Source organism: Nelumbo nucifera, chromosome 7 (genome assembly GCF_055504915.1).
Source record: "Nelumbo nucifera cultivar China Antique chromosome 7, China Antique-T2T, whole genome shotgun sequence".
Taxonomy (NCBI): domain Eukaryota; kingdom Viridiplantae; phylum Streptophyta; class Magnoliopsida; order Proteales; family Nelumbonaceae; genus Nelumbo; species Nelumbo nucifera.
In genome coordinates this window covers 15429354-15456417 of record NC_142655.1, presented here as the reverse complement: position 1 = coordinate 15456417, position 27064 = coordinate 15429354, and the positions used below count along the sequence as shown (strand labels likewise).

The 27064-nt window shown below is 39.9% G+C and overlaps 1 protein-coding gene across 6 annotated transcripts in view; it reads right to left on the bottom strand.

Annotated features, from left to right (window-relative positions):
• Positions 1-27064, bottom strand: part of LOC104607768 (plant/protein (DUF810)) — a 156969-nt gene that overhangs the window by 2855 nt on the left and 127050 nt on the right. For 4 of the 6 annotated variants that reach the window (XM_088891194.1, XM_010273462.3, XM_088891196.1 and 1 more), the window contains 3 exons: positions 21903-21987; positions 734-838; positions 521-627 (listed from right to left, as the gene is read on the bottom strand). In XM_088891194.1, the coding sequence (XP_088747320.1) occupies positions 521-627; positions 734-838; positions 21903-21987 (297 nt within the window). The remainder of the gene's footprint in view (positions 1-520; positions 628-733; positions 839-21902; positions 21988-27064) is intronic. The other 2 variants (XM_088891198.1, XM_088891197.1) reach the window with 1 other exon arrangement.

Genomic DNA, 27064 nt, shown 5'->3' with positions numbered 1-27064 from the left:
ATCACCTGTCAAGGTCCACTGATGCTGAACATGTTACATTAAAAAGAGTACCCCTAAATCTTAAATTAATTAATATCTCTTCAATACGTGATCATATGTGGAATTGTGGATATATAGAGAGAAGCCAAGTATCAAATGCGACCTAATGCTTTCAAGGTGCATTCATCTTGCAATATTTATTTTTCTGCGTAAAAAAGCTCAAAAAGATTCTGGCTCTAGAATTTCATAACTATACTTGTTTATAGATAAGGAGAGTCAGCAGCATGGTCATGAAAGTGGCAAGGATAGAAAAGGCACACTAAGGCGGCTCATGAACTATAATAATGGAAGAAGAAAGAAACTCAAATGGAAAAACTAAATGCATTATACATGCAAGGAATAGCTCTCAATATTTGATCAGTATGCTATTCTTACCTATGAAATAATTTTATATTCCCCCTTGAAAGTCAATTTCCATCTTTGTGCCATAAAATGAGAATTATTTAATGTGAAAAAAGAGTCCTACCAAAACAAAGCTTACCATATCAAGTGGTTCAATTAGTGAATCCAACCTAGACTGTGAAACACCATTTCTGTACAAGTTGTCTATGAATTTCTCTCTTAAATCCCAAAAGATAATTTTAGTTCCTGCACAAAAGTCACAAACCATATTGATGTATAATGACAAGCTCTCTTTCATTTTCCTTTTTTGTGTATAACTAATATTGACAAAATAATGTGATGACAATGATACCTGTTAACTCACACATTCTATCAATAGCTGCGTTTATATCTTTCCTACTACCCTCAAAGGCGTCCTTTTGGACAAAGCTTCTTGATTTTTCATCCATGGACCGCTCTACATATAAGAATGAAAAATCATTAAAAGGAAGCTCCTCTTTTCATGGACAGTGTTTAAGCCAATGCAATTGCAGACACTGCAGAGATAACATTTACGATAACAACCATCTTGACCCAAAGGAATGTTTGCATATGAAATATCTATGAATGGGATTCAGATGTGGTGCAAATGAAAAGGGCTGCACCAAAGTGACTTTTTCTAACTAAAATTTCAAATTAACCAAGTATGCAGTATGGATGCTTCACCGAAATTGTTCTACAATGCTTGGACACTTCATATACCTCACATTGAAGACTTAAAGGAAGTATGGACCATGGACATAAACAACTCAGGAAATAATATCTTAGTACTGAAAATTTAAATGAACTAGTTTGGAGTGCCACAAACAAATTTAGGCTTCACTAGAATAATGACTATGACTACAATTATTAAGACAGACCAACAGCGGACTGGAAAGTACAAGGCTGCAATAAAGTATCTGTTAAAATAATTTAGTTGTTGATGTTAGGGTCTGTTTGGCTAGTTAAAGTGTTTCTTTTTTTCGTTTTTTTCTTTCTGTTATGTCTGTTATTGTACTCAGGGGCACAAGGGTCTTTTCCCTTGTTATTTCTGCTGCCCTATATATATTAAAATAAAGGCTGGCGCCGCCAATACTGTTACATTGCAAAACCCTTCTCTCTTCTCTCTTCTCTCTTCTCTCTTCTCTTCTTCTCTTCTCTTCTCTTCTCTTCCTCTTATTTGTGGCCGGCCATACTGTCAAGATGGTATCAGAGCGGGAATACTGATTAAAGAGAGCAGATCGAACAACCTTTACTGAGAGAACAGATCGAACAGACTTGCTGAACCTGGGCGGAACAGAAATCTGAATCTGGACTGAAAAAACAGCTCTACAACTGGTACAGTTCTCCCATTTTCTCTTCTTTACCCTCCTGTGAAAACCATATGAATCTGGGCGGCTGAATGCTGTCGAATCTGTATACCCCTGTTTTTCTTGGATCGTGTAATCCTGTTCATGTGTTAAGAGACAACTGTAGGTCAAGGATGACCTGTCATCTCAAAAATTCGATTTGATTATAAGTGATAAGGATCTCTCCGGCTGATTAATGGCTTTTAGACATTCTGGAATTCTGGTAGGTTGGGACTGTTAAAACTGTACAGGTCTGAAATCTGCCGAATACTACCTCTGTTTTGTCCTGAATTTGGTACTGTTTGTGCTCAACCTTGTTTTTAAACCCAAGTGTGTGGGTGTGGACTGAGTGGAGCATTGTTTTGTGGAGTAAGGAGGGGTCCTAAGTCCGGTGTTTGGGACTGATTATCTGTTTGACCATGTCGTCTGAGAATTCTGCTACTTCGGAGATTTCAGGGAGCCACAATGGAGTGAGTGGGGGAATGGATATGAGCTTTCCCATGGCTGTTATTCCCTTTGATGGTCTGAACTACCTTGAGTGGTCTAGGGGAATAAAACTCTACATCACTGCTAGGGGGAAAATAGGATACATCAATGGGAGAGTGAAGGAACCGAAGTATGGAAGTGCTGAGTATGATAGGTGGAACCAAGAGAATAGTATGGTGATGTATTGGCTCTTGGTTTCAATGCTGCTACAAGTAAGGAAGACTTTTATGTGGGCTGAAACTGCTTGTGAGATATGGGAACAAGCGAAGTCCACCTATTCAAAGCACAGACACTATGCCAAGATATATCAATTGCAAGTTGAATCCTCTACTTGCAAGCAGGGGGAGAGGAGTCTCTCGATGTACTATTCTGATTTGACATCAATATGGAAAGAACTTGATCACTATCATAATGTGAATTGGAAGTGTGATGAAGATGCAAAGGCCTATAAGTCACTTGTATCTCAGCATCGAGTTTTTGCCTTCCTCCTAGGGTTGAATCCTTCGTATGAGTTCATCACGGTGCAAATCTTGGGTAGTAAAGACTTGCCATCAGTTTAGGAGGTGTATGCCTTGGTGCAGTCAGAAGAAAGCAGAAGAAGTGTGATGAATGGTGTAGAAGGGGAGTCAGTTGCCCTAGCTGTCCGGGGAAATTCAGATACAAATGTCGGAGGTGGTTTTAAAAAGGGTGACACTCAGAAAAAAACAGATGATAAGAGCAAACTTTGGTGCACTCACTGCCAGAAGACACGACACACGAAAGATATATGTTGGGATTTCCATGGAAAACCTAAATGGACACTGGATTTGGGTAAGAAGTCAACACCTGATCAGGGCAAGAAACCAGGCCAGCAGAATCAAAAAAGGTATAACTTAGCTAATATGGCGTCGACAAAGACTAGTCCTTTGGTAACTCAGGAGAGGCATCCCAGTTCTGACCCTAAGGAAGATATTATCAACTCCTTTCGTGAACATTTGGAATTGTATGGTAGGACTCTCCGCCAGATGGATTCTGGTCCTACTCCCTCTACCTCGTTTGCGTCTACATCAGGTAATGCCACAGCCTTCCATGTGTCATCTCATACTACTGATTCTCCTTGGATTATTGACTCCGAAGCCTCAAACCACATGACCGGTAAGTCAAATTTGTTTCAAACATATAACCTTCTCTCTGGGAGAGATAAGGTAAGACTGACTGATGGTTCTTTTTCTACCATAGCTGGCCGAGGTACCATACCTCTCCCACTTGGCCTCACCCTTCCTAATGTACTGCATGTTCCGAAATTACCTATTAATTTTCTGTCCATTAGTAGTCTAACTCACTCCTTGAACTGCTTAGTCACTTTTTTTCCATCTTCATGTGTGTTTCAGGATTTGGCCTCGGGGAAGACGATTGGTAGAGGAAGCATGGTGGATGGTCTCTCCGTGTTGCAGAATAATGCTGGTCATGTGGCGACAGAGTCCATGAGTTCGTCAAGTGAGAGTCAAGCCTATTTATGGCATAGTCGTCTAGGTCATCTTTCTTTTGAGTCGTTAAAAGTTATGTTTCCAAAGTTGTTGAGTCCTTGTTAGTGAGTCAGCTACAGTGTCAAACTTGTCAATTGAGTAAGCATTGTAGAAGTTCTTTACATTTGCGAAATAAAAGATCTGAATTTCCATTTCATATTGTTTATTCTGATGTTTGGGGCCCTGTTACTCTACCTACTGAGGTTGGCTATAAGTACTTCATTACCTTGATTGATAATTATTCTAGATACACTTGGGCTTACCCTATGCGATCTCGAGATGAAGTGCCACAAATTGTGAAAGATTTTCAACGCATGGTGTTCATCAATTCCAAACGGAAATCCATATCTTCCAGTCGGACAATGCAAAGGAATATTTCCATAGTGATCTCACGGAGTTTTTTGCTTCGAGTGGGTCACTTCAGCGAAGCTCTTGTGCCAAGACACCCCAACAAAATGGTGTGGCTGAACGGAAGAACCGCCACCTTCTCGAAGTCGCTCGTGGCTTATTGATTCATATGAATGTGCCAAAACGGTTTTGGATGGATGCAGTCTTGTGTGCTACGTATATCATCAATCGCATGCCCTCTCGGCTACTAGAGTATAAGGCCCCACATCAGCTTTTGTTCCCTACAGCCTCGTTGTCCACCATTCCGATGCGTGTTTTTGGGTGTCGTTGCTTTGTCCATAACCTGTCCCCTACTCGTGGTAAGCTTGATCCTCGGGCTATTCCTTGTGTTTTTCTTGGTTACCCTTTATCTCAAAAGGGGTATCGCTGCTATGATCCCATTGCTCGCAAGTACTATGTTTTCATTGATGTCTCATTCTTTGAGAATCAACATTTTTTCTCGGTTTCTCCTCAGGGGGAGAGTAGGGTTGAGGAGAAACAGGCGACGACTCAAATTCAACTACCTCCTTTACTCGATCCTCCTCCATTCTGGGTTTTTCATCGTCGTCATAAGAGCCAGCAGAGTTCAAGAGCTGTGGAACCTGACACTATGCAACCAACATCATCGGATTCACCCGAGGCAGATCCGTCTCATCAGCCAGGTACACTTGCTCCTATTTATATGTCTGTTCCTCTAAATGTTGATTCACCTGTCACCAATGATCTTAATATTCCTATTGCTAAGAGAAAGGGTGTTAGGTCTTGTACCACTAATCATCCTATCTCTAATTTTGTGTCCTATGAGCATGTTTCGCCTTCATACCGTGCCTTCCTCTCTTCTGTGGACAGTGTCCCCATTCCTAAGACTGTGGTAGAAGCTTTGTCTAAACCTGAATGGACAAATGCAATGCAGGAAGAAATTGATGCTTTACACAAAAATGGCACTTGGGAGTTGGTAGACCTTCCTGAAGGAAAGGAACCAGTGGGGTGCAAGTGGGTGTTCACAGTGAAACACAAGGCTGATGGAACTGTTGAAAGGTACAAGGCTAGACTGGTAGCAAGAGGCTTTACATAGGTATATGGAGTGGACTATGCAGAGACTTTTGCTCCAGTAGCCAAGATGAACTCTATCAGGATTCTTCTTTCCTTGGCAGCAAATCTTGACTAGGAACTTCACCAATTGGACATCAAAAATGCTTTCTTGAATGGTGACTTGGAAGAGGAAGTGTACATGACCCAACCCCCAGGGTTCTATGCCAAAGGCAGTGAACAAAAGGTGTGCAGGTTAAAAAAATCTCTATATGGGTTGAAACAATCACCACGAGCTTGGTTCAATAAGTTCCATTTAGCAGTTCAACAGATGGGGTTCAAACAATGTCAGTCAGATCATACTCTATTTGTGAAAAGAGGTAAAGGTAAAATTGCAACTCTTATTGTGTATGTGGATGACATAATGATCACAGGAGATTGGGAGGCTGAAATCCGGAGACTACAAAAATTCTTAGCCACTCAATTTGAGGTGAAGGATCTAGGCCCCTTACGTTACTTCCTTGGAATTGAAGTTGCCCTCTCTCACAAGGGCATCTTTATTTCCCAACAGAAATATGTACTAGATCTACTAGAAGATACATGCAAGTTGGGGGTAAAACCATTTGATTCACCAATTGAACCTAATCATCATCTGGGAGACAGTCAGGGAGAATTTTTGAAAGATGTAAAGAAGTTCCAGAGACTCGTGGGGAGACTTTTGTATTTGTCTATGACCAGGCCTGATATTGCCTATGCAGTGGGTGTCCTTAGTCAATTCATGCATAGCCCTAGGACAACTCACTTTGAGGCTGCAGAGAGGATCTTGAGATATCTCAAGAAGTTTCCTGGAGTTGGTTTGTTGTTCCAGAAACACAATCACTTAAAGGTGGAAGTATATACTGATGCAGATTGGGCAGGAGCAGTCAATGACCGAAAGTCTACCAGTGGGTATTGTGCCTTTGTAGGAGGAAGCCTGGTCACATGGAGAAGTAAAAAACAAAGTGTGGTGGCTAGATCCAGTGCTGAAGCAGAGTATAGAGCGATGGCTCATGGGGTTGCGGAAATCATGTGGATAAGAAATCTGTTAGGTGAACTGGGTTTCGCAGTGAGCAATCCTATGTCACTCTACTGTGACAATAAAGCTGCCATCAATATTGCTGCTAATCCAGTCCTGCATGATAGAACGAAACACATTGAAGTGGACAAGCATTTTATTAGAGAGAAACTTGAAAGTGGAGAAGTGTGTACACCATATGTCAGCTCAGAAGAACAACTTGCAGATATCTTCACCAAAGGTCTTCATCATGTGCGGCACAAAGATTTGTGTGACAAGTTGGGCATGACTGACATCTATGCTCCAACTTGAGGGGGAGTGTTAAAATAATTTAGTTGTTGATGTTAGGGTCTGTTTGGCTAGTTAAAGTGTTTCTTTTATTTCGTTTTTTTCTTTCTGTTATGTCTGTTATTGTACTCAAGGGCACAAGGGTCTTTTCCCTTGTTATTTCTGCCGCCCTATATATATTAAAATAAAGGCTGGCGCCGCCAGTACTGTCACATTGCAAAACCCTTCTCTCTTCTCTTCTTCTCCTCTTCTCTTCTCTTCTCTTCCTCTTATTTCTGGCCGGCCATACTGTCAAGAGTATCCAAGATGTAGAGTCCATTGGCTACACTCCCATGAACAATCCTTCTTCCCTAAGTCTAGATCCTAAGAGACAAAACAGTTAGGAAACCATGTAATCTATAACAAGTTTCTTAGGTGTGCCATGGATTCTTTCAATAATCACAAAAGACATGTTTATCAAACAGTTGATGCCTCCTTAACAGTCGAGTTATTAGAACTAGTGGTAACCATGGCAGTTTTGTCAAGTCCAACCCTTGTCACCATCATCTTATACATCTCACTTTACACGAGTAAACCTCCTCAATATAGGTATGTCTACCTTACCAAGAATTTGCATCCAAATGATCTCAAACTCCAGATTAAGCCTTGCAAGAAATTCAAACACCCTATTACAATCATTCTACTTCTTTTAGACTTTAGCATTCCTGGGACTATGCCAAGTAATGACTTCACAGTCAAGTAGTTTCTCCCACATTCCTTGCAGGGTAGCATCATTGGCTGGAAAACCCATCTCTTTGTCTAAAGGTTGCAATATCCTTCCTTACTTGATAAATCAATGCATTATTCTACTTTTGTGAATAAGTTTGGGTAACCCTATTTCAGATCTGAGTAGCTATATATAACTAACTGCGACCACTCCAAGAATATTGGAATAAGAGCATGGAATGAAGTGGCACTCTTCTAAAGAAAAAAAAAATAAGGTGATGGAATGGAAGCCCTCAGATAGCAATAAAATCAAGCTGAATTTCGATGGGAGCTCTATAGGGAAACTGGGACTGGCTGGCATTGGTGGTGTGTTTAGAGATTCCTCGAGCAAAGTGATGGCAATGTATTCAGGACCTTTAGGGGTAGGAGATTCACTAAAGGCTTAGTGCTGCTACAAGGTCTAAAACTTGGTAAAGAAAGAAAGCCTACAAAACTTGGAGGTCAAAGGGGATTCAAAACTGGTTATCTCTTGCACTACCACAAGGTGTAATGTTTCTTGGATTTATAGACACAACCTGAGGGAAATAGAAAACCTGGCAAGGGAACTCAATGCCACTTTTACTTAGATCAGAATGACTGCAAATGGGATGGCCAATTCATTAGCCAAGCAGGGGGTCTATAGGCAGCAGTTGTTTTCTCTCTTTTGGGATTGACTGATGACGCGTGATTTGTTGTATTTCTGTAACTTGTTTTCTCACTTATTAATAAAATTAATAAGCCCCTCTGTGTATATGCAGGAGTAAGGCTGTGCACATCTGTCCCTTCCCAGTTCCCAGACCCCATATTGGCAGAAGCCTTGTGCGCTGGGCTGCCTAATGAAGGAATCAAGGCCTAAGGCACACAAGAGAAGTTGGATCATCATCATCATCCAACCCATATCCCAACTAAGCACTTAATACATGCTGGTATTCATCTAATAGCATCCACCAATGATCACAACCTTTAAACACTGCCAGAAATGGGGGAAAAACCTAGAGTGGAGATCAATGTTCTAAAAGACATTAAAGAATATTTTGCGTGAGAATTATCACTTCACACCATTCCTAAAAGAGATTCCACTCAAAGATCTTCCAATCCCTACAAGAAAAAAGAAAAGAAAACCTTTATCTGTCTGTAACTCTGTACAGTCAACAAACTCAAATATGCATTTTCAAGAATACCTTTGGATCTTCCAATCCCTACCCCACCTTGGTATGACTCTTAATTTCACCGATATCATAGTTGTCAATGAGTCGCAGTCTCCTAGGTAACTAGGTTCCCTAGGATTGGCACATTGCTTGAACACCTTGACTTATAGCAACATGTGCCTGCCTAATTGATAAGGTTCCTGGCTAGGCAACAAAAATAAAAAAAGGGGCCCTTATAGTCATATGATATCATTATGGCTGCCTATATATCATTACCATGGCCCTTAAATAAAACAACAGCTCCACCCCTTTTCCTTTTTCTCTTTTACTTACACTCAATCTTAAATTTTTATTATCTGCAATTTTAGCATTCTTTAGTTAATTTGATATGATATTGTTCTATTAAATACATATTATATTACTGTTAAAGTATTGAAATCAATATGTTCTCTCTCTCTCAAAAAAAATCAATATGTTTAAAATATTGTTGTTTTTTAGATGTGATGGTATGCTATGTTTTGAGAGGGCTGAATCATAGATATGATGGTATGCTATTAAATCAATATGTTTAAAATTAAGGTGTTTGAATTTCTTACAGGGCTGAATCCAGAATATGACATTACCAAACAAATTATATTGTCAAAGGATGATATAACCCCCTCCCAGGCTTATTTTATGGTGAGTACTGAGGAAAGCATAAGGCAAATATAAGTTTAGGGGGCAGTTCCGGTTGAATACTTCGCTAACGTAGAGGTGAAACCTAAGGTAGTTTAGGGAATGATATTATATGTGAGTATTGCAAGAAGCCAAAACATACAAAGGATACTTGTTGGAAGTTACACCCAAAACTTCTGCCAGCTTGGTTCAAGAATGCTAATAACATTAAGAAAGAAGGAAATGGAAAGACTAGGAATGCTAATGTAGTTATGGTTCCAAACAGTGACAAGGGTTCCAATGAAAAGACTGCTATTGAGCAACTAACAGAAGTAAAGGAAGAATTTGAGAAGTATGAGAGGATGATTAATCACCTTGAGAAAACAATTGCATCAGCTTCTAATTCCTCGGGCAATTCAACTTCCACTTCTTTTGCACATTGAGGTATACATGCTACTACCAATCATGCAACTATCTTAGGTAATCGTAGAATCCCTTGCATTATAGATTCTGGAGCTTCTGATCAAATGACTAGTTTTTCTAACTTATCTAACTCCTATAACTTGCTCTCTGTCATGACAAAATAACCCTAACCGATGGCTCTTCTTCTCCTATTTCTGGCAAGGGAGATATCAAGACCATTGGTTTCCTCACCCTCACATTTTCTCTCCATGTTCCAAAACTCCACACCAACCTTTATTTGTAAGTAGCCTGACTAAATCATTAAATTGTTGCATAACCTTTTTTTTTCTTATTGCATTTTTTAGGATCTATAGTCTTGGAAGATGATTGGGAATGGCCATGGGGCGAATGGAATAGTGCTTGGTGTTCTTGAGCAAAGCCAAGGATAACCCCTAAAAGTTGCTTTTGGATCTTCCTCTTCAGAGTCCATTAGTCATGTTATGTTTTGCCATTTTTCAATTTGTCAAGTTTGCATTGTAAGGCATGTGAGTTTTCAAAGCATTATAGAAACACTTATCCTTTGAGTAATAAAAGCTCTACTTTTTCTTTCCATATTGTAAACTCTAATGTGTGAGGGCCTTACCATTTACCTTCCATGGGTGGTATCAATACTTTATTTTGTTTATTGAAGACTTTCTCGGTACACTTAGATATATTTGATGCATTCACATGATGAGGTCCTTAAGATTGTGAAACAATTTCATGAATTTATCCTTACACAATTTGATACTTGTATCAAGATATTCTGGTTGGATAATGCAAAGGAATATTTTGAGAAGAGTCTTGTTTCTTATCTTGATACTTTTGGGGTTATTCACCAAAGCCCTTGCGTACACACTCCACAACAAAATGGAGTTGCTGAACGGAGAAAGCATCATATTGTTGAGGTAGCTAGAAACATGTTATTTGCCTCATATGTTCCTACTAAATTTTGGGGGGATGTTGTTATTACAACAACTTATCTTATCAATCGTATGCCATCTAGAGTTTTCATTTCAAGTCCCCCTTTAGCCTGTTATTTTCAACAAAGGCCTTTTTATATTCCTTGGTTTACGCCTTCACATAAAAGGGGTTACTGTTGTTTTGATCTAGTTAGTGGCACTTGTTTTGTCTCCATGGATGTCACTTTTGCGGAGCCCATTCCCTTTTATGGCCATTCTCCTACAGCGGGGGGGGGGGGGGGGGAGTTCATTTAAGGTTTTTTTTTGATAAGTAATAGAAAAAGATTTTATTAGTAAATCAGCATAAGCAAATTATACAAATAGCACCATATTAAATTGAGCCTAGAAAAGATGATCCCTATTCACCCCTTGCTTAGCTAATCAGTCAGCTATCCCATTATCTAACCTCCTTTCCCACTGAATTCTTACTGTCATATTGGAGGTCAACCATTTGAATCTTTTCATAGCTTCCTTGTAGGCCCAAACAACAGTATCCGGATTCCTTAGGCACCCAATTATCAGCTTTGAGTCCTCTTTAATTAGCTGTCTATCAATGTTCAACTCTCTAGAAAGTTGTTGTCCCCTGCAGAACAGCTTGAAACTCAGCTTGAATAGACTCCCCCGCACCAATAGGACCTTTATTTCTGAGCTCCTTGCTACAACTCCTCAATTCCTCCAAATATCATCAAAGGAAAACATAATAAAATCCAGAGTTTTAGCCCAATGGATAGCTAACTGCAAAAAATGACAGCAAACTGTAGTACACGTTGTCTATTTTTTTTATCAGTAATATGTGTTTTATTAAAATTCAGATTCAGATTGTAAACATTTTATACAAATTAATGATGGGACTGTTGATCCCTTTTCCTCACTCTATTCATCCCTCATTACAATGAAGCCCAAAATAATTGCTGTCTTAGTACCCCTTGTTTTGCTAATCCATCAGCTAACCCATTTTCACTTCTACAGACCCATTTGAATTCAGCCTCAACCTCCTTGGCAATCTTCTCCACTTCCCTAATCACATGTTTAAATGTCCATGGGGCGTGGCTGCTATTTGTAGCTCATGAGATTACTACTTTTGAGTCCCCTTCCACTTCAACGTGTTTGCATCCTAGTTGTTTAGCTAGCCTTAACCCTTGTAATAATGCCAGTAGCTCAGCCTTTAGAGAGTTTCCGTTGCCAATCGGCCCTGAGAACATACCGAATATCCTCCTGTCAGGGGTTCTTAATACTCCTATTCCTGAGATTCCTGGATTTCCATATGAGCACCCGTCTGGTTTCCACTCTGGCCTTTATTTATCTCTTACTCTCGAAGATTGTGCTACTTCAGGCCATGTTCTTAGAATATCTGTAACTGAGAAGACTTGAAAGCAGTCCAGGAGTTTTACCCAATGGGCTACTTTCACTTTGATATTATCAATCACTTCCTCTACTGTTCTACTTTTTTCCAGGAAAATTCTGTTGATTCTCTCTTCCCATGTTACCCAACATATTGCTGCCTTTGTTGCTTTCCACATTACCGTCCCTCTTTTCTTTCTCTGTCTCAAGAAATCATGGTTGAAGAGTCCTGCCACATCTTGAGGGGGAGCCCACCTGCAGCCAAAGAGAGTACAAAAGAAATCCCAAATTCGATTCACAAAAGAGCAAGATATCATCAAATGAGAAAGGGTCTCACCACTTTCCCTACACAGTGAACACACATGAGGAGAAAGGCACATATATGGCCTTCTTTTCTGCAGAATATCACAAGTGTTTACCTTACCAAGGAAAACTTCCCAAGAGAAAGCTTGGATCTTCGGGGGAATAGGCTTGCACCAGATTTCTTTCACAAGGAAAGTCCCACCTAGAGGGTTGGGGGAAGCAAGTACTTTGGAGAAAGAGGAGCAAGAAAAGAGGCCATCTGGAGAGCCTACCCATATTCTTGAGTCTTCCAGTGAAGGGTCTAGGTGGATTTGCCCTAATAGGTTCAACAAACGAGTTAAGGATTCACACTTGTTTTCCCTTAGATCCCTTCTAAAACCTAAATTCCAGTTCACACCAGTTGGACACAGAGATCCTAAAGTAGAAATCTGCTGAATTAAAAAATATGAAAGAAAAGTAGTTTCTTGAAGAGAGAAGGAACAAAGAAGGAGAATCAGAGAAGAAGAGAAGTTGAAAAGAAAGGAGAGAAATAATTTGGCCGCCCCCTTCACTTATTATTTATACTAAAAATAATAGAGCAATACAAAGACAACTATGCCCTTATAGGGTGGCAAAACATAAAACAACATATATAACACTCAAAAACATAATAAAATTTGGACTCACATAACTACTGTGGTCCCCACCTCCTATCTAACAACTAACATAAAATATCTACTCAGAAAAACATCATAAAACTGATTAATCTTCAACACCTAACACGGATTTTGCTTTCCCCTTAAGGTTAGATAATGCAAAGAGATCAGGAAATTTATCTTTTAGTGGGGCTTCCCCTACCCAGAGATCTTCCCAAAACAGAATTCTATTACCTTGTCCCTTATCGAACCGGATGGAGTTGAGGAAAGTAGGGTAGATTTCATGAATTGCTTTCCAAGGAGTAGTCGGATGGAGTTTATTTAGGTTATTTGATACTCCTCTTCCTGTTTCTACAGAGTCCAGCAGTGAAGCTTCTTGTTGAGTCACCTCCTTGTGTGTCTCCTCCTCCTATTGAGTCATCTCCTAGTTTTCGCATTCTAGTTCATCCACCACTACCTCCATATCCTTCTTCATTTATGCCTCCTATCCTTCAAAGGTGGTACCAGCGGCAAAGGTTCAAGAATGAGCAGGTTGTTTTCATTCCTACAATTGAGCCTCCTAAACTCCTAGTTGTAGAAGAGATACCAGGTATTGAGCCCATACCTTTGCAACCTCCTTTCCTTGACCTTGATTTCCCCATTGCCATAAGAAAGGGTAAGAGAAAGTGCAATGCACATTGTATCTCATAGTACCTCTCTTATGGTTTGCTCTCACCATCATATTATTCCTTCTTAGCCTCTATTTATTTTCATCCTATCCCTAAGTTTGTATCAAAGGTACTTTCAAAACCAGAATTGAGGGATGTTGTGAAAATTGAGATACAAGCATTGCATAAGAATGATACTTGGGATGTGGTCAATTTACCTATAGGCAAGGAGCTTGTTAGGTGCAAATGGGTTTATACTATAAAATATCATGCAAATGGATCCATTGAACAGTACAAGGCTCATTTGGTTGCTAAGGGATACACATATACATATGGGATAAACTACTTAGAGACATTTGTCCCAGTTTCTAAAATGACATCTGTAAGAGTCTTGTTGTCTTTGGTAGCTATTTTGATTGGTCGCTCCATTAGTTTGATATAAAGAATGACTTTTTGAATGGGGAGTTGCATGAAGAAGTGTATATGTCTCTTCCTCTTGAGATGTATGTGAAAGAAATGTAGTGTAAGGTATGTAAATTGAAGAATCACTCTATGGCCTTAAGCAATCGCCAGGAGCTTGGTTTGAGAGTTTTAGGGCTGCCCTTGTTCACTTTGGATACACATAGACACAACCAGACCATACCCTTTTTGTGAAATTGGTAGCCTCAAAAACTTTCTCAATGCTGAATTTGAAAATAAAGATTTGGGAGAATTGAGATACTTCTTGGAGATTGAAGTTGCCAAATCAAAAGATGGCATCTTCATCTCCTAGGGTAAGTATGTGCTTGACTTGCTCATTAAAATAAGCAAACTTGGGGTCAAACCTACCACTACACCAACTGATTTGTGTCATGCCTATGCATGATTCGCCCTAGGATTTAGTATGCTATTTGTGTCATTAGCCAGTTTATGCATGCTCCTAGAGATGCACATATGGCTGCAATAGAGAATTTTGTGTTACTTAAAGGGCACGCCAGGAAAAGGTATCTTCTTTGGAAAGCATGTTCATAGGCAATTGGAAGCATATACAGAGAATGAATTTTCGAGAAGTTTGCCTACCCTTTCTTGCATTTGAAGAGCAACTAGCTGATGTTCTTACCAAGGGAGTTCCTAAAGCTAAATTGCAGCAATAAATAAGCAAGTTGGGCATGATTAGCATCTATGCTCAGCTTGAGGGGGGAGTGTAGAGACATTGGGCCAGATAGGCCTTAGTTTAGTTGAGTCTTAGATTTGTTATTTTTTCTGTGTTAATGAACTCTTAGTCTCACTCTCATGGGCCTGTTAACATCTTTCTTTAAGTTTATAAGCAGCTGCCCTATACAAGGGCATCTTTGTAATTATCTTTATTCTTTCTTTAGATCGAATTAATAATAATTTGGGGCTGGAGACAGAGGACAATTTTCTCCTCTCCTCCTTTATTTCTCTTCTCTTCTCTCCTCTTCCTCTCTTGTTCTCATACTTCTACCATTCTTGCTGTATTTTCTGATCAAAGGAAAAATAAGTGCTGGTAATTTTTCTTTCGCTATATTAATTTACAGAACACAGAATAGAAGTGTTAGAATGTTAGAGTGATGTTCGTCTGATAAGAGTTCTTATTAGCCCATTCTTATGTTTAACTTATCTTGTAACTAGGCCTGTGTTAATGGGCCTAATCCTGTTTAATGATTTAAGTCATCTGGGTGTCCCATCACTAATCAGAGGCATCCCAGTAATTTCTTGTACCTTGTACTATATTCATCTATAAATAAAGGACTGGTCGACTGGCTAGTACAGTTCGACATTCTCTTCAGTTCTGTGGTTCTCTTCTCTTCTTTGCTACTTCGAGTATAGCTCTTCAGATTACATGGTATCAGAGCATTAGCTCCTTCCTGGTTTCAGCAGGCACACTCTCTTCTCTTGCTGTCTTTTCATCTTCTCTCTTCCTTTTCTGGGTTGCTGCAGTGAAGACCTAGGAGTGTAAGAGAGTAAAGCAAGTTCAAACCTAGGGTTTCTCTTGGTTGTAGGACTCAAGGGAAGTAAGACCCAGAAGTAGATGTCCTACTAGATTATCTCCAGAAAATAGTAGCTATTGGGCTACTAAGAGAGGTCTGTATAGGACAGACCTAGTTGAGGACTGATTTCAGCAGTCCTAGCACTAGCCGAAAGGGGGAGAGCTTCCTCTACAGTTGCAGCTTCGTGCTCCAGCAAGACTTGCGCAGAACAAGTGGTAAAGACTTAGCCTTCTCTACAGTTGCAGCTTCGTGCCCCAGCAAGACTTGCGCAGAACTGTGGTAACTTCAGTTACAGATTTTCTTCAGGTCGGTTATCAGTCCTACTTTGTGAACTTCAGTTACTGCACTGCACAGTTACTTCAGGTCGCAGAACAAGCCCTAACTGAAGTAACTTCAGTTACTAGCACTGTGAACTGGTTCAGTTACAGCCCCTTACTTGCTACTTCGGCCAGTCCTAAACAGCACTGCACAGTACCCGAACTGTGAACACTTCTACCAGCACTGTGAACACTGTGACCACTTTGGCCAGTCCTAAACAGAACCACCTACAGCACTGTGAACAACTCTTGGACTGAAGTCAGGATGTCCTCACTATCCGGTGAAGTTTCCTCTAGAGATAACAGACCTGTTACAAGGTCCTCAAACCTGGAAAACCCTAATCTGCACAGTTTGCAGATTACAAGTGTGCTGCTAGATGAGTATAACTTCAGAGAGTGGTCTGTCTCAGCAATGCTGTTCATTACCTCTCGTGAGCTCACAGGCTATTTGGATGGAGACAAGAAACAACCAGAAATTGGCAGTCCTGAATACACCGTGTGGCGCAAGGAAAATGCCACAGTCATGTCTTGGTTGCTGGCCTCTATGACTCCTAGGGTGGCCAAAACTGTTCATCACTTCCCCACAACTGCTAAAATTTGGGAGAAAGTATCTAAGACATATGGCCAGAAAAAGAACAATGCTAGAATCTACAGGCTGAACCAAGAGATTGCAGCCCTAAGGCAATGAGACATGTCCGTGGCAACCTACTTTGCAACACTGGAAGGCCTCTGGGAAGAGCTTGACCACCATTTGATTTTGGATTGGGAAAATGCTAATGATAAGGGGAGGCATGACAAGTAGATTGAGGAGGGTAGAGCCTTCAAGTTTATGGCGGGTGTTGACCCTGTATATGAACGTATAAGGTCATAGATTCTAGTAATGAAATTCAAGCCCCTTTTGATTTGGTTCATTTTGATGTTTGGGGTCCTTCACCCATTGTTTCCATTGATGACTTCCGTTACTTTATCAGTTTTATTGACCATTATTCTCGGTGCACTTGGATTTATCTGTTGAAAGGACGTGATGAAGTTCCCCGGATAATTATGATGTTTTGCAAGATGGTTGAAATACAATTTGATAAAAAGATCAAGCAATTCCATTCAGACAATGCAGCTGAATACTTTGAAAGATCCCTGAACTCATTCATGGAAGATGCAGGCATGTTACATCAATCATCATGTGCTTACAACCCTCAGCAAAATGGGGTTGCTGAGCGCAAGAACAGGCATCTATTGGAGATAGCTCGAGCCCTTCTTTTCCAGCACAATGTGCCCAAGCAATATTGGTCTCAAGCTGTTCTCACTGCATCATACCTGATAAATCGGATGCCATCTAAGGTACTGGGTATGAAGACCCCTTTCTCTGTTTTGTGTCCCACTCTTCCAGAATTTCCTCTTCCCCCGCGGGTTTTTGGCTATACATGCTTCATACATGTGAAGGATCCAAAGAAGACCAAACTGGATCCTAAAGCTACAAAGGGAATATTTTTGGGGTACTCTCCTACGCAGAAGGGGTATAAGTGTTATGATCCTGTCTCCAAGAAAAAATATGTCACCAGGGATGTAGTCTTTTTTGAGTCTCAACCCTATTTCCAGTCTTCTCAGAATCCTCTTCAGGGGGAGAGTAGTGGGTTGGAAGAGGATTCTCATTCTCCCTTCTTTTTTGTTCCCATTTCATCACCTTCAACTACTACTAGCTGTAACATTCCGGGTCAACCTAGTGAGACTTCCACTGTGCCAGTTGCTTCTCCAGATTCGGCTGATGCTTCTGAAGGTTCCAGTAAACAAGAGAAAGAGATACTTACATACAGTAGAAGGAAGAAGGCCCCTCAACCTCATGATTGCAACCAGTTGAACTCAGATCAATCTGTCTTTGCAATCCAAGGTAATTCTGACTCACTCAATTCAGATTTGGATCTTCCTATTGCTCTCCGTAAGCCTGTTCGTTCTTGTACCACTCAGCATCCCATAGCTGATTATGTTTCTTACTCACACTTATCCCTTGCCTATCATTCCTTTGTGTCTGCTCTTTCCTCTGTATGTGTCCCTTCCAGGTATTCAGAGGCGGCATCTAATCCAAGGTGGAAAGAAGCCATGAATGAGGAGATGAAAGCCCTAATGAAAGCAAAGACGTGGGAATTGGTGGACCTGCCAGAAGGGAAAGGCACTGTTGGGTGCAAGTGGGTATTCACAGTAAAGCACAGGGAAGATGGGTCAATTGAGAGGTACAAGGCCAGACTTGTGGCAAAGGGATTTACACAAAAGGAAGGAATTGACTACAAGGAAACATTTGCCCCAGTAGCAAAGCTCAACACAATTAGGGTTCTACTGTCACTAACAGCAAAATTCTCTTGGGAACTTCATCAGCTGGATGTGAAGAATGCCTTCCTAAATGGTGATCTTCATGAAGAGGTATTCATGGAACCCCCACCTGGATATGATGTTGGAAAGAAGGTATGTAAACTAAGGAAAGCATTATATGGTTTGAAGCAATCTCCCCGGGCATGGTTTGAGAGACTTTGTTTGGCCATGAAGAAAGTAGGGTACACTCAGAGCAGTGCAGATCATACATTGTTTACAATGAGACAAGATGACAAACTTACAACACTCATTGTGTATGTGGATGATATGGTGATTACTGGAAATGATGTGAAAGAGATGAAGAGGCTGAAGGAGTTTTTAGCTTCAGAATTTGAGATCAAAGACCTGGAAAATCTGAGATACTTTCTTGGAATTGAAGTTGCTAGATCAAGAGAAGGAATCTACATATGTCAAAGAAAGTATGTGCTAGATCTCCTAGAGGAAACAGGCATGATGGGGTGCAGGCCATCAGACACTCCAATAGAACCAAGCCATGGATTACAAGAATCAATGGGTGAGGAATACTGTGATAAGGAAAGGTACCAAAAGTTGGTAGGAAAACTGATATGCTTATCCCTTACTCGGCCAGACATTGCCTATGCAGTGCATGTTGTCAGTCAATTCATGCACTCACCAAAGACCCCTCATATGAGAGCAGTGGAAAGAATCCTCAGATACTTGAAGACTTGCCCAGGGAAAGGAATTCTATTCAGAAAAAACAACAGACTTGAAATTGAAGCCTACACTGATGCTGATTGGGCTGGGTCTGTTGGAGACAGAAAATCAACCTCAGGTTACTGTACATTCTTGGGAGGAAACCTAGTCACATGGCGCAGTAAGAAGCAGAATGTTGTGGCTAGATCAAGTGCAGAAGCAGAATACCGGGCTATGGCACACGGGGTTTCTGAACTCTTATGGCTCAGGACTCTCCTTAATGAGCTTGGTATCAAGACTGAGGGTCCTCTCAAGCTGTATTGTGATAATAAAGCTGCTATCAACATTGCCAACAATCCTGTGCAGCATGACAGGACAAAACATATTGAAATTGATCGACACTTTGTCAGAGAGAGAATTATTTCAGGAGAACTCTGTGTGCCTTATACTCCATCAGAGAGAGAATTATTTCAGGAGAACTCTATGTGCCTTATATCCATGCTTAGCTTGAGGGGGAGTGTTAGAATGTTAGAGTGATGTTCGGCTGATAAGAGTTATTATTAGCCCATTCTTATGTTTAACTTATCTTGTAACTGGGCCTGTGTTAATGGGCCTAATCCTGTTTAATGATTTAAGTCATCTGGGTGTCCCATCACTAATCAGGGGCATCCCAGTAATTTCTTGTACCTTGTACTATATTCATCTATAAATAAAGGACTGGTCGACTAGCTAGTACAGTTCGACATTCTCTTAAGTTCTGTGGTTCTCTTCTCTTCTTTGCTACTTCGAGTATAGCTCTTTAGATTACAAGAAGAACATTTCCAAAAGATTTCTTCTTAGATAATCCAAATCAAATAAACTAGTAAGTAAAGGTTCTGACAAATGCTCCATTCAAAGTTTCAAACTGGATTTTTATCCATGTCAATAAATGAATTCTTGTTGTGAAAGTTCGTTGATGCCAGAAAGCATTTTCCAACTTGCAAAGCACTTATTACTAAATCCAAAAGTAGCATAAATTGTCTAAATGAGTAGCAATACATTAAGATATATCGGTTCTCAATTATGATTTCCAGATTTGGTTCAGAGATCATGTATTGACTGCTGATGAGATTAGGTGGGTTAGTAATTTAAAATGGGTGATTAATGTGTTTGAACAAATGACTAACCTCAAAGTCAACTTTGATAAGAGTTGTGTGATCGACATTAATACGACTAACCTCAAAGTCAACCTTGTCTAACCTCCCTGTTTACTTTCTGTCTATGTTTAAATTCTAGAGGGAGTGTGTAGAGTTTTGTAAAAACTAATGAGGGATTTCTTATGGGAACCAAGGGAGGAGAAAAGGGACCATAGAGTTAGGTAGGATATGGTTACCAAAGCTAAAAGTGATGGTGGACTTGGTTTGGGTAACTTACAAAAGAAGAATGAAGCTCTTCTGGGAAATGGTTGTGGAGATTGACAAAAGAAAGGGATAATTTGTGGGCTCGAGTAATCCTAAGTGTTCATGGGCAAGAGGCAAATTATTGGGATACGGGAGTCTCATATAGGGCTACAAGAGCTTCTCCTTGGAAGTTTATTCATGCTATCGTTCCTTCCTTTCATCAGGTATGACCTGTGTTTTGGTAATACTATGAAATTTTGGGAACATATTTGGGTGGGAAACACTCCTTTGAAAGAGCAGTTCCCTTCCTTGTTTTCTCTCTCAAGGTTTAAAAATGAGCCTGTAGCCACCTTCCTAACCTTTTCTAATTCTGCTCTTGATTGGAATCTGGGTTTTAGAAGGGCTCTTAGAGATTCTGAATTGGACTCCATTTCTAATTTGCTTAAAATTCTGGAAGAGGTAGTTATTGACCCCTCTAGATTGGATAGTAGGATTTGGGTTCCTTCTCCTTCGGGTATCTTCTCTTGCTCTTATTTTTTCAAAGAATTAACCCAATCCCATCCGGCCCTTGGTTATCCTTTCCCAGTCTTGGAAGTTTGGGGTAGACCAATTCCTCCCAGAGTAGGTGCTTTCTGCTGGGAAGCTATCCTAGAAAAGTGTAACACTTGTGACTTCAAAAGAAAAGGCCTAATTGGTGTTTATCCCCACACTAATGCATCTTATGTAAGGAGAATGGCGAGAACTGCTATTACTTATTAGTTTCCTGTCCTTTCGTATCAGAAATCTGGTGTTGGTTTCTCTCTTTTTGGTTGTAGGTGGCCCTCCCCTCCAAGTGTTCAGAGCTTGTTTAACTCTACTTTATTGAGGGGTTTAAAAAAGAGAGGTAAAATTTTGTGGAGATGTGTAAGAGCAGCTGTATGCTGGACAGTGTGGGAGGAAAGAAATCAAAGAACCTTCCATGAAAAAGAAAAAAACAAGGAAGCCATCAATGAATTAATCTATGTTAGGGTGGTTCATTGGGTCAAGACTATGAATCTCTTTGAAGGTTATTCAGCAGGAGATATCATTAGAAATTGGAAAGAAGTGGCTTGGTCTGCTCCCTTGAATACTTCCCCTACTCCAGCTTGGACTCCTCCAACTATGGGGTTCACTAAATTGAACTTTGATGGCAGCAACGAAGGAAACCCAGGCCCTTCAGGTATAAGTGGAGTGTTCAGGGATGAAGAAGGTTGAATTATTGCTGTGTTTTCAGGCCCTATAGGTCGGGTGGATTCTCTGAGAGCTGAAATTTTGGCAGTTCTGGAAAGGATTAAAAGAGCCCAGCAGTTGAATATTAGAAAACTGCTGGTGGACGGCAACTCTAGGCTGGCTGTTAGTTGGCTGCAGAAGGAAGATTTCAGTCTGTGGAAGTTCTAAAATGAAAAAAAGAAAATTAACCAGCTAACTCAAAACATGAAAATTCAGGTTCAATGGTCCAAGAGGAGTGCTAATTCTCTGGCAGACTCTTTGGCCAAACAAGCGGTGGGAAGAGCTAATTTCTTTTGGGCATTGTTGTAATTTGATCTCTACTTTTAGGGAGGGTTAAGATATTTTACCCCTCCCTTCCTGTTGTATCCTTCTCTCTTCTATTCCTCTTAATAAAAGTTTCTGTTATTGATAAAAAAAAATCATGTATTGACTGCTGGACAAGGTTCAAAGTATTGACACACCTCGATACAGCACAAGAGGTGTATTGGTACTTTGAACCTTGTGCTTATTAAATATTGTCTTTAACTAAGAAATCAATAAAAATAACCAAAACAAAAATTCCTTGGGCATAGAGATATACTGATATTAAAATTCTCACGAGGTCTCTTTCTTGCCCACCGCTCGCGAATGTTGTCTTCCAATTTATTGAGTTGACTAATTGCATACTGTTAACACCACAATATCTTCTGTCAGAAGCTTCGCAATATTAATTGGATATTTATCATTCGTATAAGTTCAAATAAAACATATAAATTACCTGAAGATAATCATCATAAGAAGCAAATGAAAGTACAAAATCAAAGGACAGAATTATAGATGTATAACAAGATTAATTATAAAGTTTCCAACTAAAAATAAAAAATCATGATTTCACTACAAATAGTGATTATGAAAATTACTATGAATTGGAAGTCAAAAGGTTTCTGTGGACACTAATTTTTACTTAAAAAGAATAGTAAATTTCTAGAAGAACAAGGGCATGGGATGAAGTAGGAAAAGGTTTAATCCACTTATAATTTAACAATGGATGTGGCACTATACCAAATGGAATGGTGAAATGGGATTCATTAGCCAACCCCATATAGTTGGGACAAGGCTTAGATGATGATGATGATGAGTAAATTTCTAGAAGATTGAACTTAAGCTACAACCACCTCCACGTTTTTCCTTCCATTGAAGCTTCTCCATTACCTCTTCACCTGAAGTACATTTGCATGTTATCCACCTTTAACTCTGGGTTTTTCACTACAAAACAAACATAAGTATCTTGCTCCAAAGATGAATTGGAGCTACTTGTGTCTGAAGGGATGGGAGATCCATCATATGGATGGCCGAACTCTGCAGGAAGGTTGGGCGAAATTTCAAAAATTTCTTTCACTCCCATCTGGGAATCGTATTCCCTCATTTAGAAAACTGCATTTTCAAGGTTCGTTCTTGAATCCAAACCGGACCAAATCTGAAATCAAAATGGAAGTGAGGGATATACCTGACACGAAGTAGCAGTAACTCCCAACGCAGGTGTTCACACCCAAAGAGAAGACCAAAACCCGCCTCCACTGAAGATGACAAAGTGTGTAGTGAAGCAGGATCAGCAGGATGGTTCTTCAGCAAGAACCTTAATTCTTCAGTGAGAATCGAGCAAGGGCTAGTGAGTACAACTTCAGATTGCTTCTTCAACCAAAAAACAATATCAAGAACTCTTCTTAATCAGATCCACAAGTGGAGATCAAACTGGGTAGGGGCAGCAATAACTGGGGAAGAATTCTACAGTTTGTTGTTGTAAAAATCTGAGGAATTTGCCCCGTATTTATAGCCTTCTTTGGATCAGCCTCCTAATATAATTAGGAGAGAGTTTCCTAATTCAAATCTGATATTTGGATCTGGACTCTTAAATGGATAAGACTTCTCTTATCCTTCAGCTAATCCTAATCAGCTTAAAAGCTGATTTTTGCCCCCTTTTTAATTTAACTAACTTAAGCCCAGTTCGAATTGGGCCTTAAGCCCATTAAGCTTATGTGCTCACTTACTCTTTAATCTGTTGGCCCAGTTGGCTCTCTTTGTATGGCGTGGGACCCTAACATTGATCTACACATCAGCCACATGGGTTCAGCCCAGCCTTTGTTACAAGGCCTGGCCAAATTCACTGTATATCATAGTGAACCCCTGAGTCCATCACCATGGGCTCTCAATGGGCCCAACATTTACACTAAATGGTTCTTGGATCCAGCCACCTTATGAAAACCCAAGAACTATGGGCAGATGCAAGATTAGCCCATCAGGCATTACCCTCAATGGTCTTACACTTAACCTCTCAGCCCATAATGATCAAACACTGCCCGACAAGAGAGGACCTCTCCCTCGACTACGAGGCACAGTGCTGCACTCTCCACTCACATAGATCCCGGGAATTAAAACCTTTTGCAAACATTTTGAAACCATATATACATATATATATATATGCATATCTCTATATAAACATATTTTGCAAAAACAAATCTCAACGTTTGAAATCAACTGTCGGCAGTTTAGGTTTCCATCAGAGAGAGTGCATTACCCAATCATTCAGTTTGTCCGACAAAGGGGTTGATTCTATCACTATGATCACCCACTCAGATGAATTCTCAGACTGCCCCAACATACCCAGGTTTTGACCCCCTCTAAGGATCTCACTGATTGGCATATCAAAGACAACCCAATCCAACACCTAGTGTAGCACCATAATCGAGTCTAGGGGTCAAGTGTAAGTTTCCAGTTTTGCCCATCTGTCTCCAAGGCCCAGGGCAATACTAGAAATCGGTCCGGTTTAGGGTTTCAAGAAAACCCATGCTGCATGTACCTCAGGTCTCACCCTGTCAATTGAGACAAGCCACCCCAACCAACTTGGTGGCATATTAGTGTCAGCCTTGGCAAGATAGACCTCCCTAGATCTATCCAACGGCTGTGAAGATTCTAAACTAACATGAGTCTCTTAAGTGTCTAGTTTATGGGTAAAAACACAGAAACACACCACAATGACATGAATCAATTATGTACTTTATTCATTTACAATAAATGTCAAAACGTACATCAATCTAATTGGAGCTAAGGGCATACACTGTCTAATAGTGTCCAATGAGAGGGAATGTAAAGACTCCACCCAAGAGTCAAAATCCTGTTGAATCTCTAAGGTAAAAAAATGGCAATAGGTGACATAGACAAAGGTTCCTCACATTTGGAATGGAGATAGTCATCTCCTATCACCTTCTGCCCCTAGAGAGATGAAGAGTTTCTAGTTTTGAGCACCTCAAAGTTGACTTTGAATGCTATAAAAGCATCGGCTAGCCAATAACTAGTCAGTGAAGGGCCATACCAACTGTAATGCATGTCAATTGTTTTTGGCATCATTGATTGCAAGTGTTAGGTAGGGTACATAAAATAGAAAGAAGGCCTAAAAACAAAAGAGATTAATATGCATTACATAAAATAGTCAAGGTCAACTGCACACTCACAGAAAATCAAATATTATTACTCTCAATCTCAGCCTATTTAGCCTTCCTTGATATGTTTGAAAAGTTCAGATTATATACTGTCTTCTATGTCATTTTTTATTTATACTTTTAATAACTTATGTATGAGATTTCATCATTATATTAAATTTAGACAACTTGTTTCAATTTGCATAGTTAGGAGTCAACTAGTTACAGCATTGCCTATGGAGGCCAAAACAACTAGTCCTAGAATCACTACATCGACAATACTAAGCACCTCAAGTGACTGACTGCAGTGAGGCCCTGAGTGTTCACCCTAGAATAAGGTGCCCCCAATTCTTTACAACTATTTCCACCAGTTGTTTTTTATTGATGAGTATAATGATTAGATAATAGAGGAGAGAATAGTAAAGTATGTGATTGAGACAAGATTAGGGTCATCAACCTTCACCGATAACAATTATATCATAAATAATAAAAGACAAATAAAATTGCTATCACTGATGGATCTCTTGCCTTCATATCAAAAAGGGAGAAGTACAGTTAAGTGATGGAATCTCTTGTTTTTGGTAATAAATAAAAAAGAAAATTTATTAATGGAAGAAGAGAAAGGAGATTACAAGAAAAGTCCAGAGAAACAAGATTACAGTTAAGCGATGGAATCTCTTTCCTACCACACCTCCCAGCACACAGCAAAGGGAACATAGCTCCAGATTATTTCTGCTTTGAAGATCCCATGCATTCTCGGCCAGCAACCAAAAATGTCCTCATAATCATTTGGGGGCCCACCCAGACAAGCTGAACAGCTTGAAAAAGTAGGCCCAAATAGATCTAACATAGCTGCATTGCACCAAATAATGCAAGATATTCTCCTCATCAGCCTTGCATAAAGCATATCTGCTAGGAAACTGAAAACCATTTATTTTTCAAATTGTCATGAGAAAGTATACATCCCATTGAAACCATCCATGCAAATGCCTCCACTCTTGAAGGAATTGGTTTTCCCCTAAACACCTTTAACTGTAATAGGCACCACCTGATTTCAGTAGTCGATCAAGACTACAATCAGTCTTGAATTCAAAAGAAAAAGAATGAAGAAATTTCAGAAGAGAATAATAAGAGAAGGAGAGAAGAGAAGAAGCACACGAAGAGATTTTGGAAAGGAGAGAGGGTTGGTCTTGACATCAGCTGACCCACTCTTAATATTTATATATGTTGACTAATTGTAAAAGGGCTGAATTGCCCTTATTGCTTACATGGTAAATAAACAAATAATAAAGCTGAAATAACTACCAAATAACACTGACATAACTAACAGAAATATGCTGCCATATGAACACAGTGGGGTCCACATCAGTGTTCTCTACACTCCCCCTCAAGTTGGGAATAGATATTTGTCATTCCCAACTTGCATAGGTCTGCCTCTAACTTCTTCCTTGGAACAACCTTGGTGGGAAGATCTGCGAGCTGCATGCTAGAGGTGATATACGGGAGACACACTTCTTGAGATGAAACCCTTTCTCTGACAAAATGTCGGTCTACTTCAATATGCTTAGTTCTGTCATGCTGTACCGGATTATGAGCTATATTAATAGTAACCTGATTATCATAATACAACATTAAGGGCTTCTCATAAGCAATACCCAACTCCTCAAATAATGACTTCAGCCATAGGATTTCAGCCACACCATTAGCATAAATCTATATTCAACTTCAACACTAGAATGAGAAACAACACTTTGTTTCTTACTCCTCCAGGAGACAAGGTTACCTCCTACAAAAGCACAATATCCAGAGGTAGACCTTCTATCATCAACACTCCCAGCCCAATCAAAATCAGTATAAACCTCTATCTTCATGTGATCATCATTCTTGAATAATATACCTATACCTGGACACCTCTTCAAGTACGCTAATATCCTTTCAACTGCAAGGAGGTGAGTAGTTCTAGGAGAGTGCATATATTGACTGACAATGCTGACTGCATAACTGATGCCCGGTCGTGTGAGACAAAGATAGAGGAGTTTTCCAACTAACCATTGGAACATAGCTTTATCTTCAAGTGGCTCTCCACCCTCTGCACTGATCTTGTGATTTTGTTCAATAGGTGTATCTGTAGGTTTAACACCCAACTTTCCCGTTTCTTCCATTAGATCTAGAACATACTTTCTTTGAGAAACAAAAATCCCATATTTAGATCTAGCTACCTCAATACCCAAGAAGTATCGTAGCTCTCCCAGATCTTTCACCTCAAACTCTTGATGGAGTTATTTAA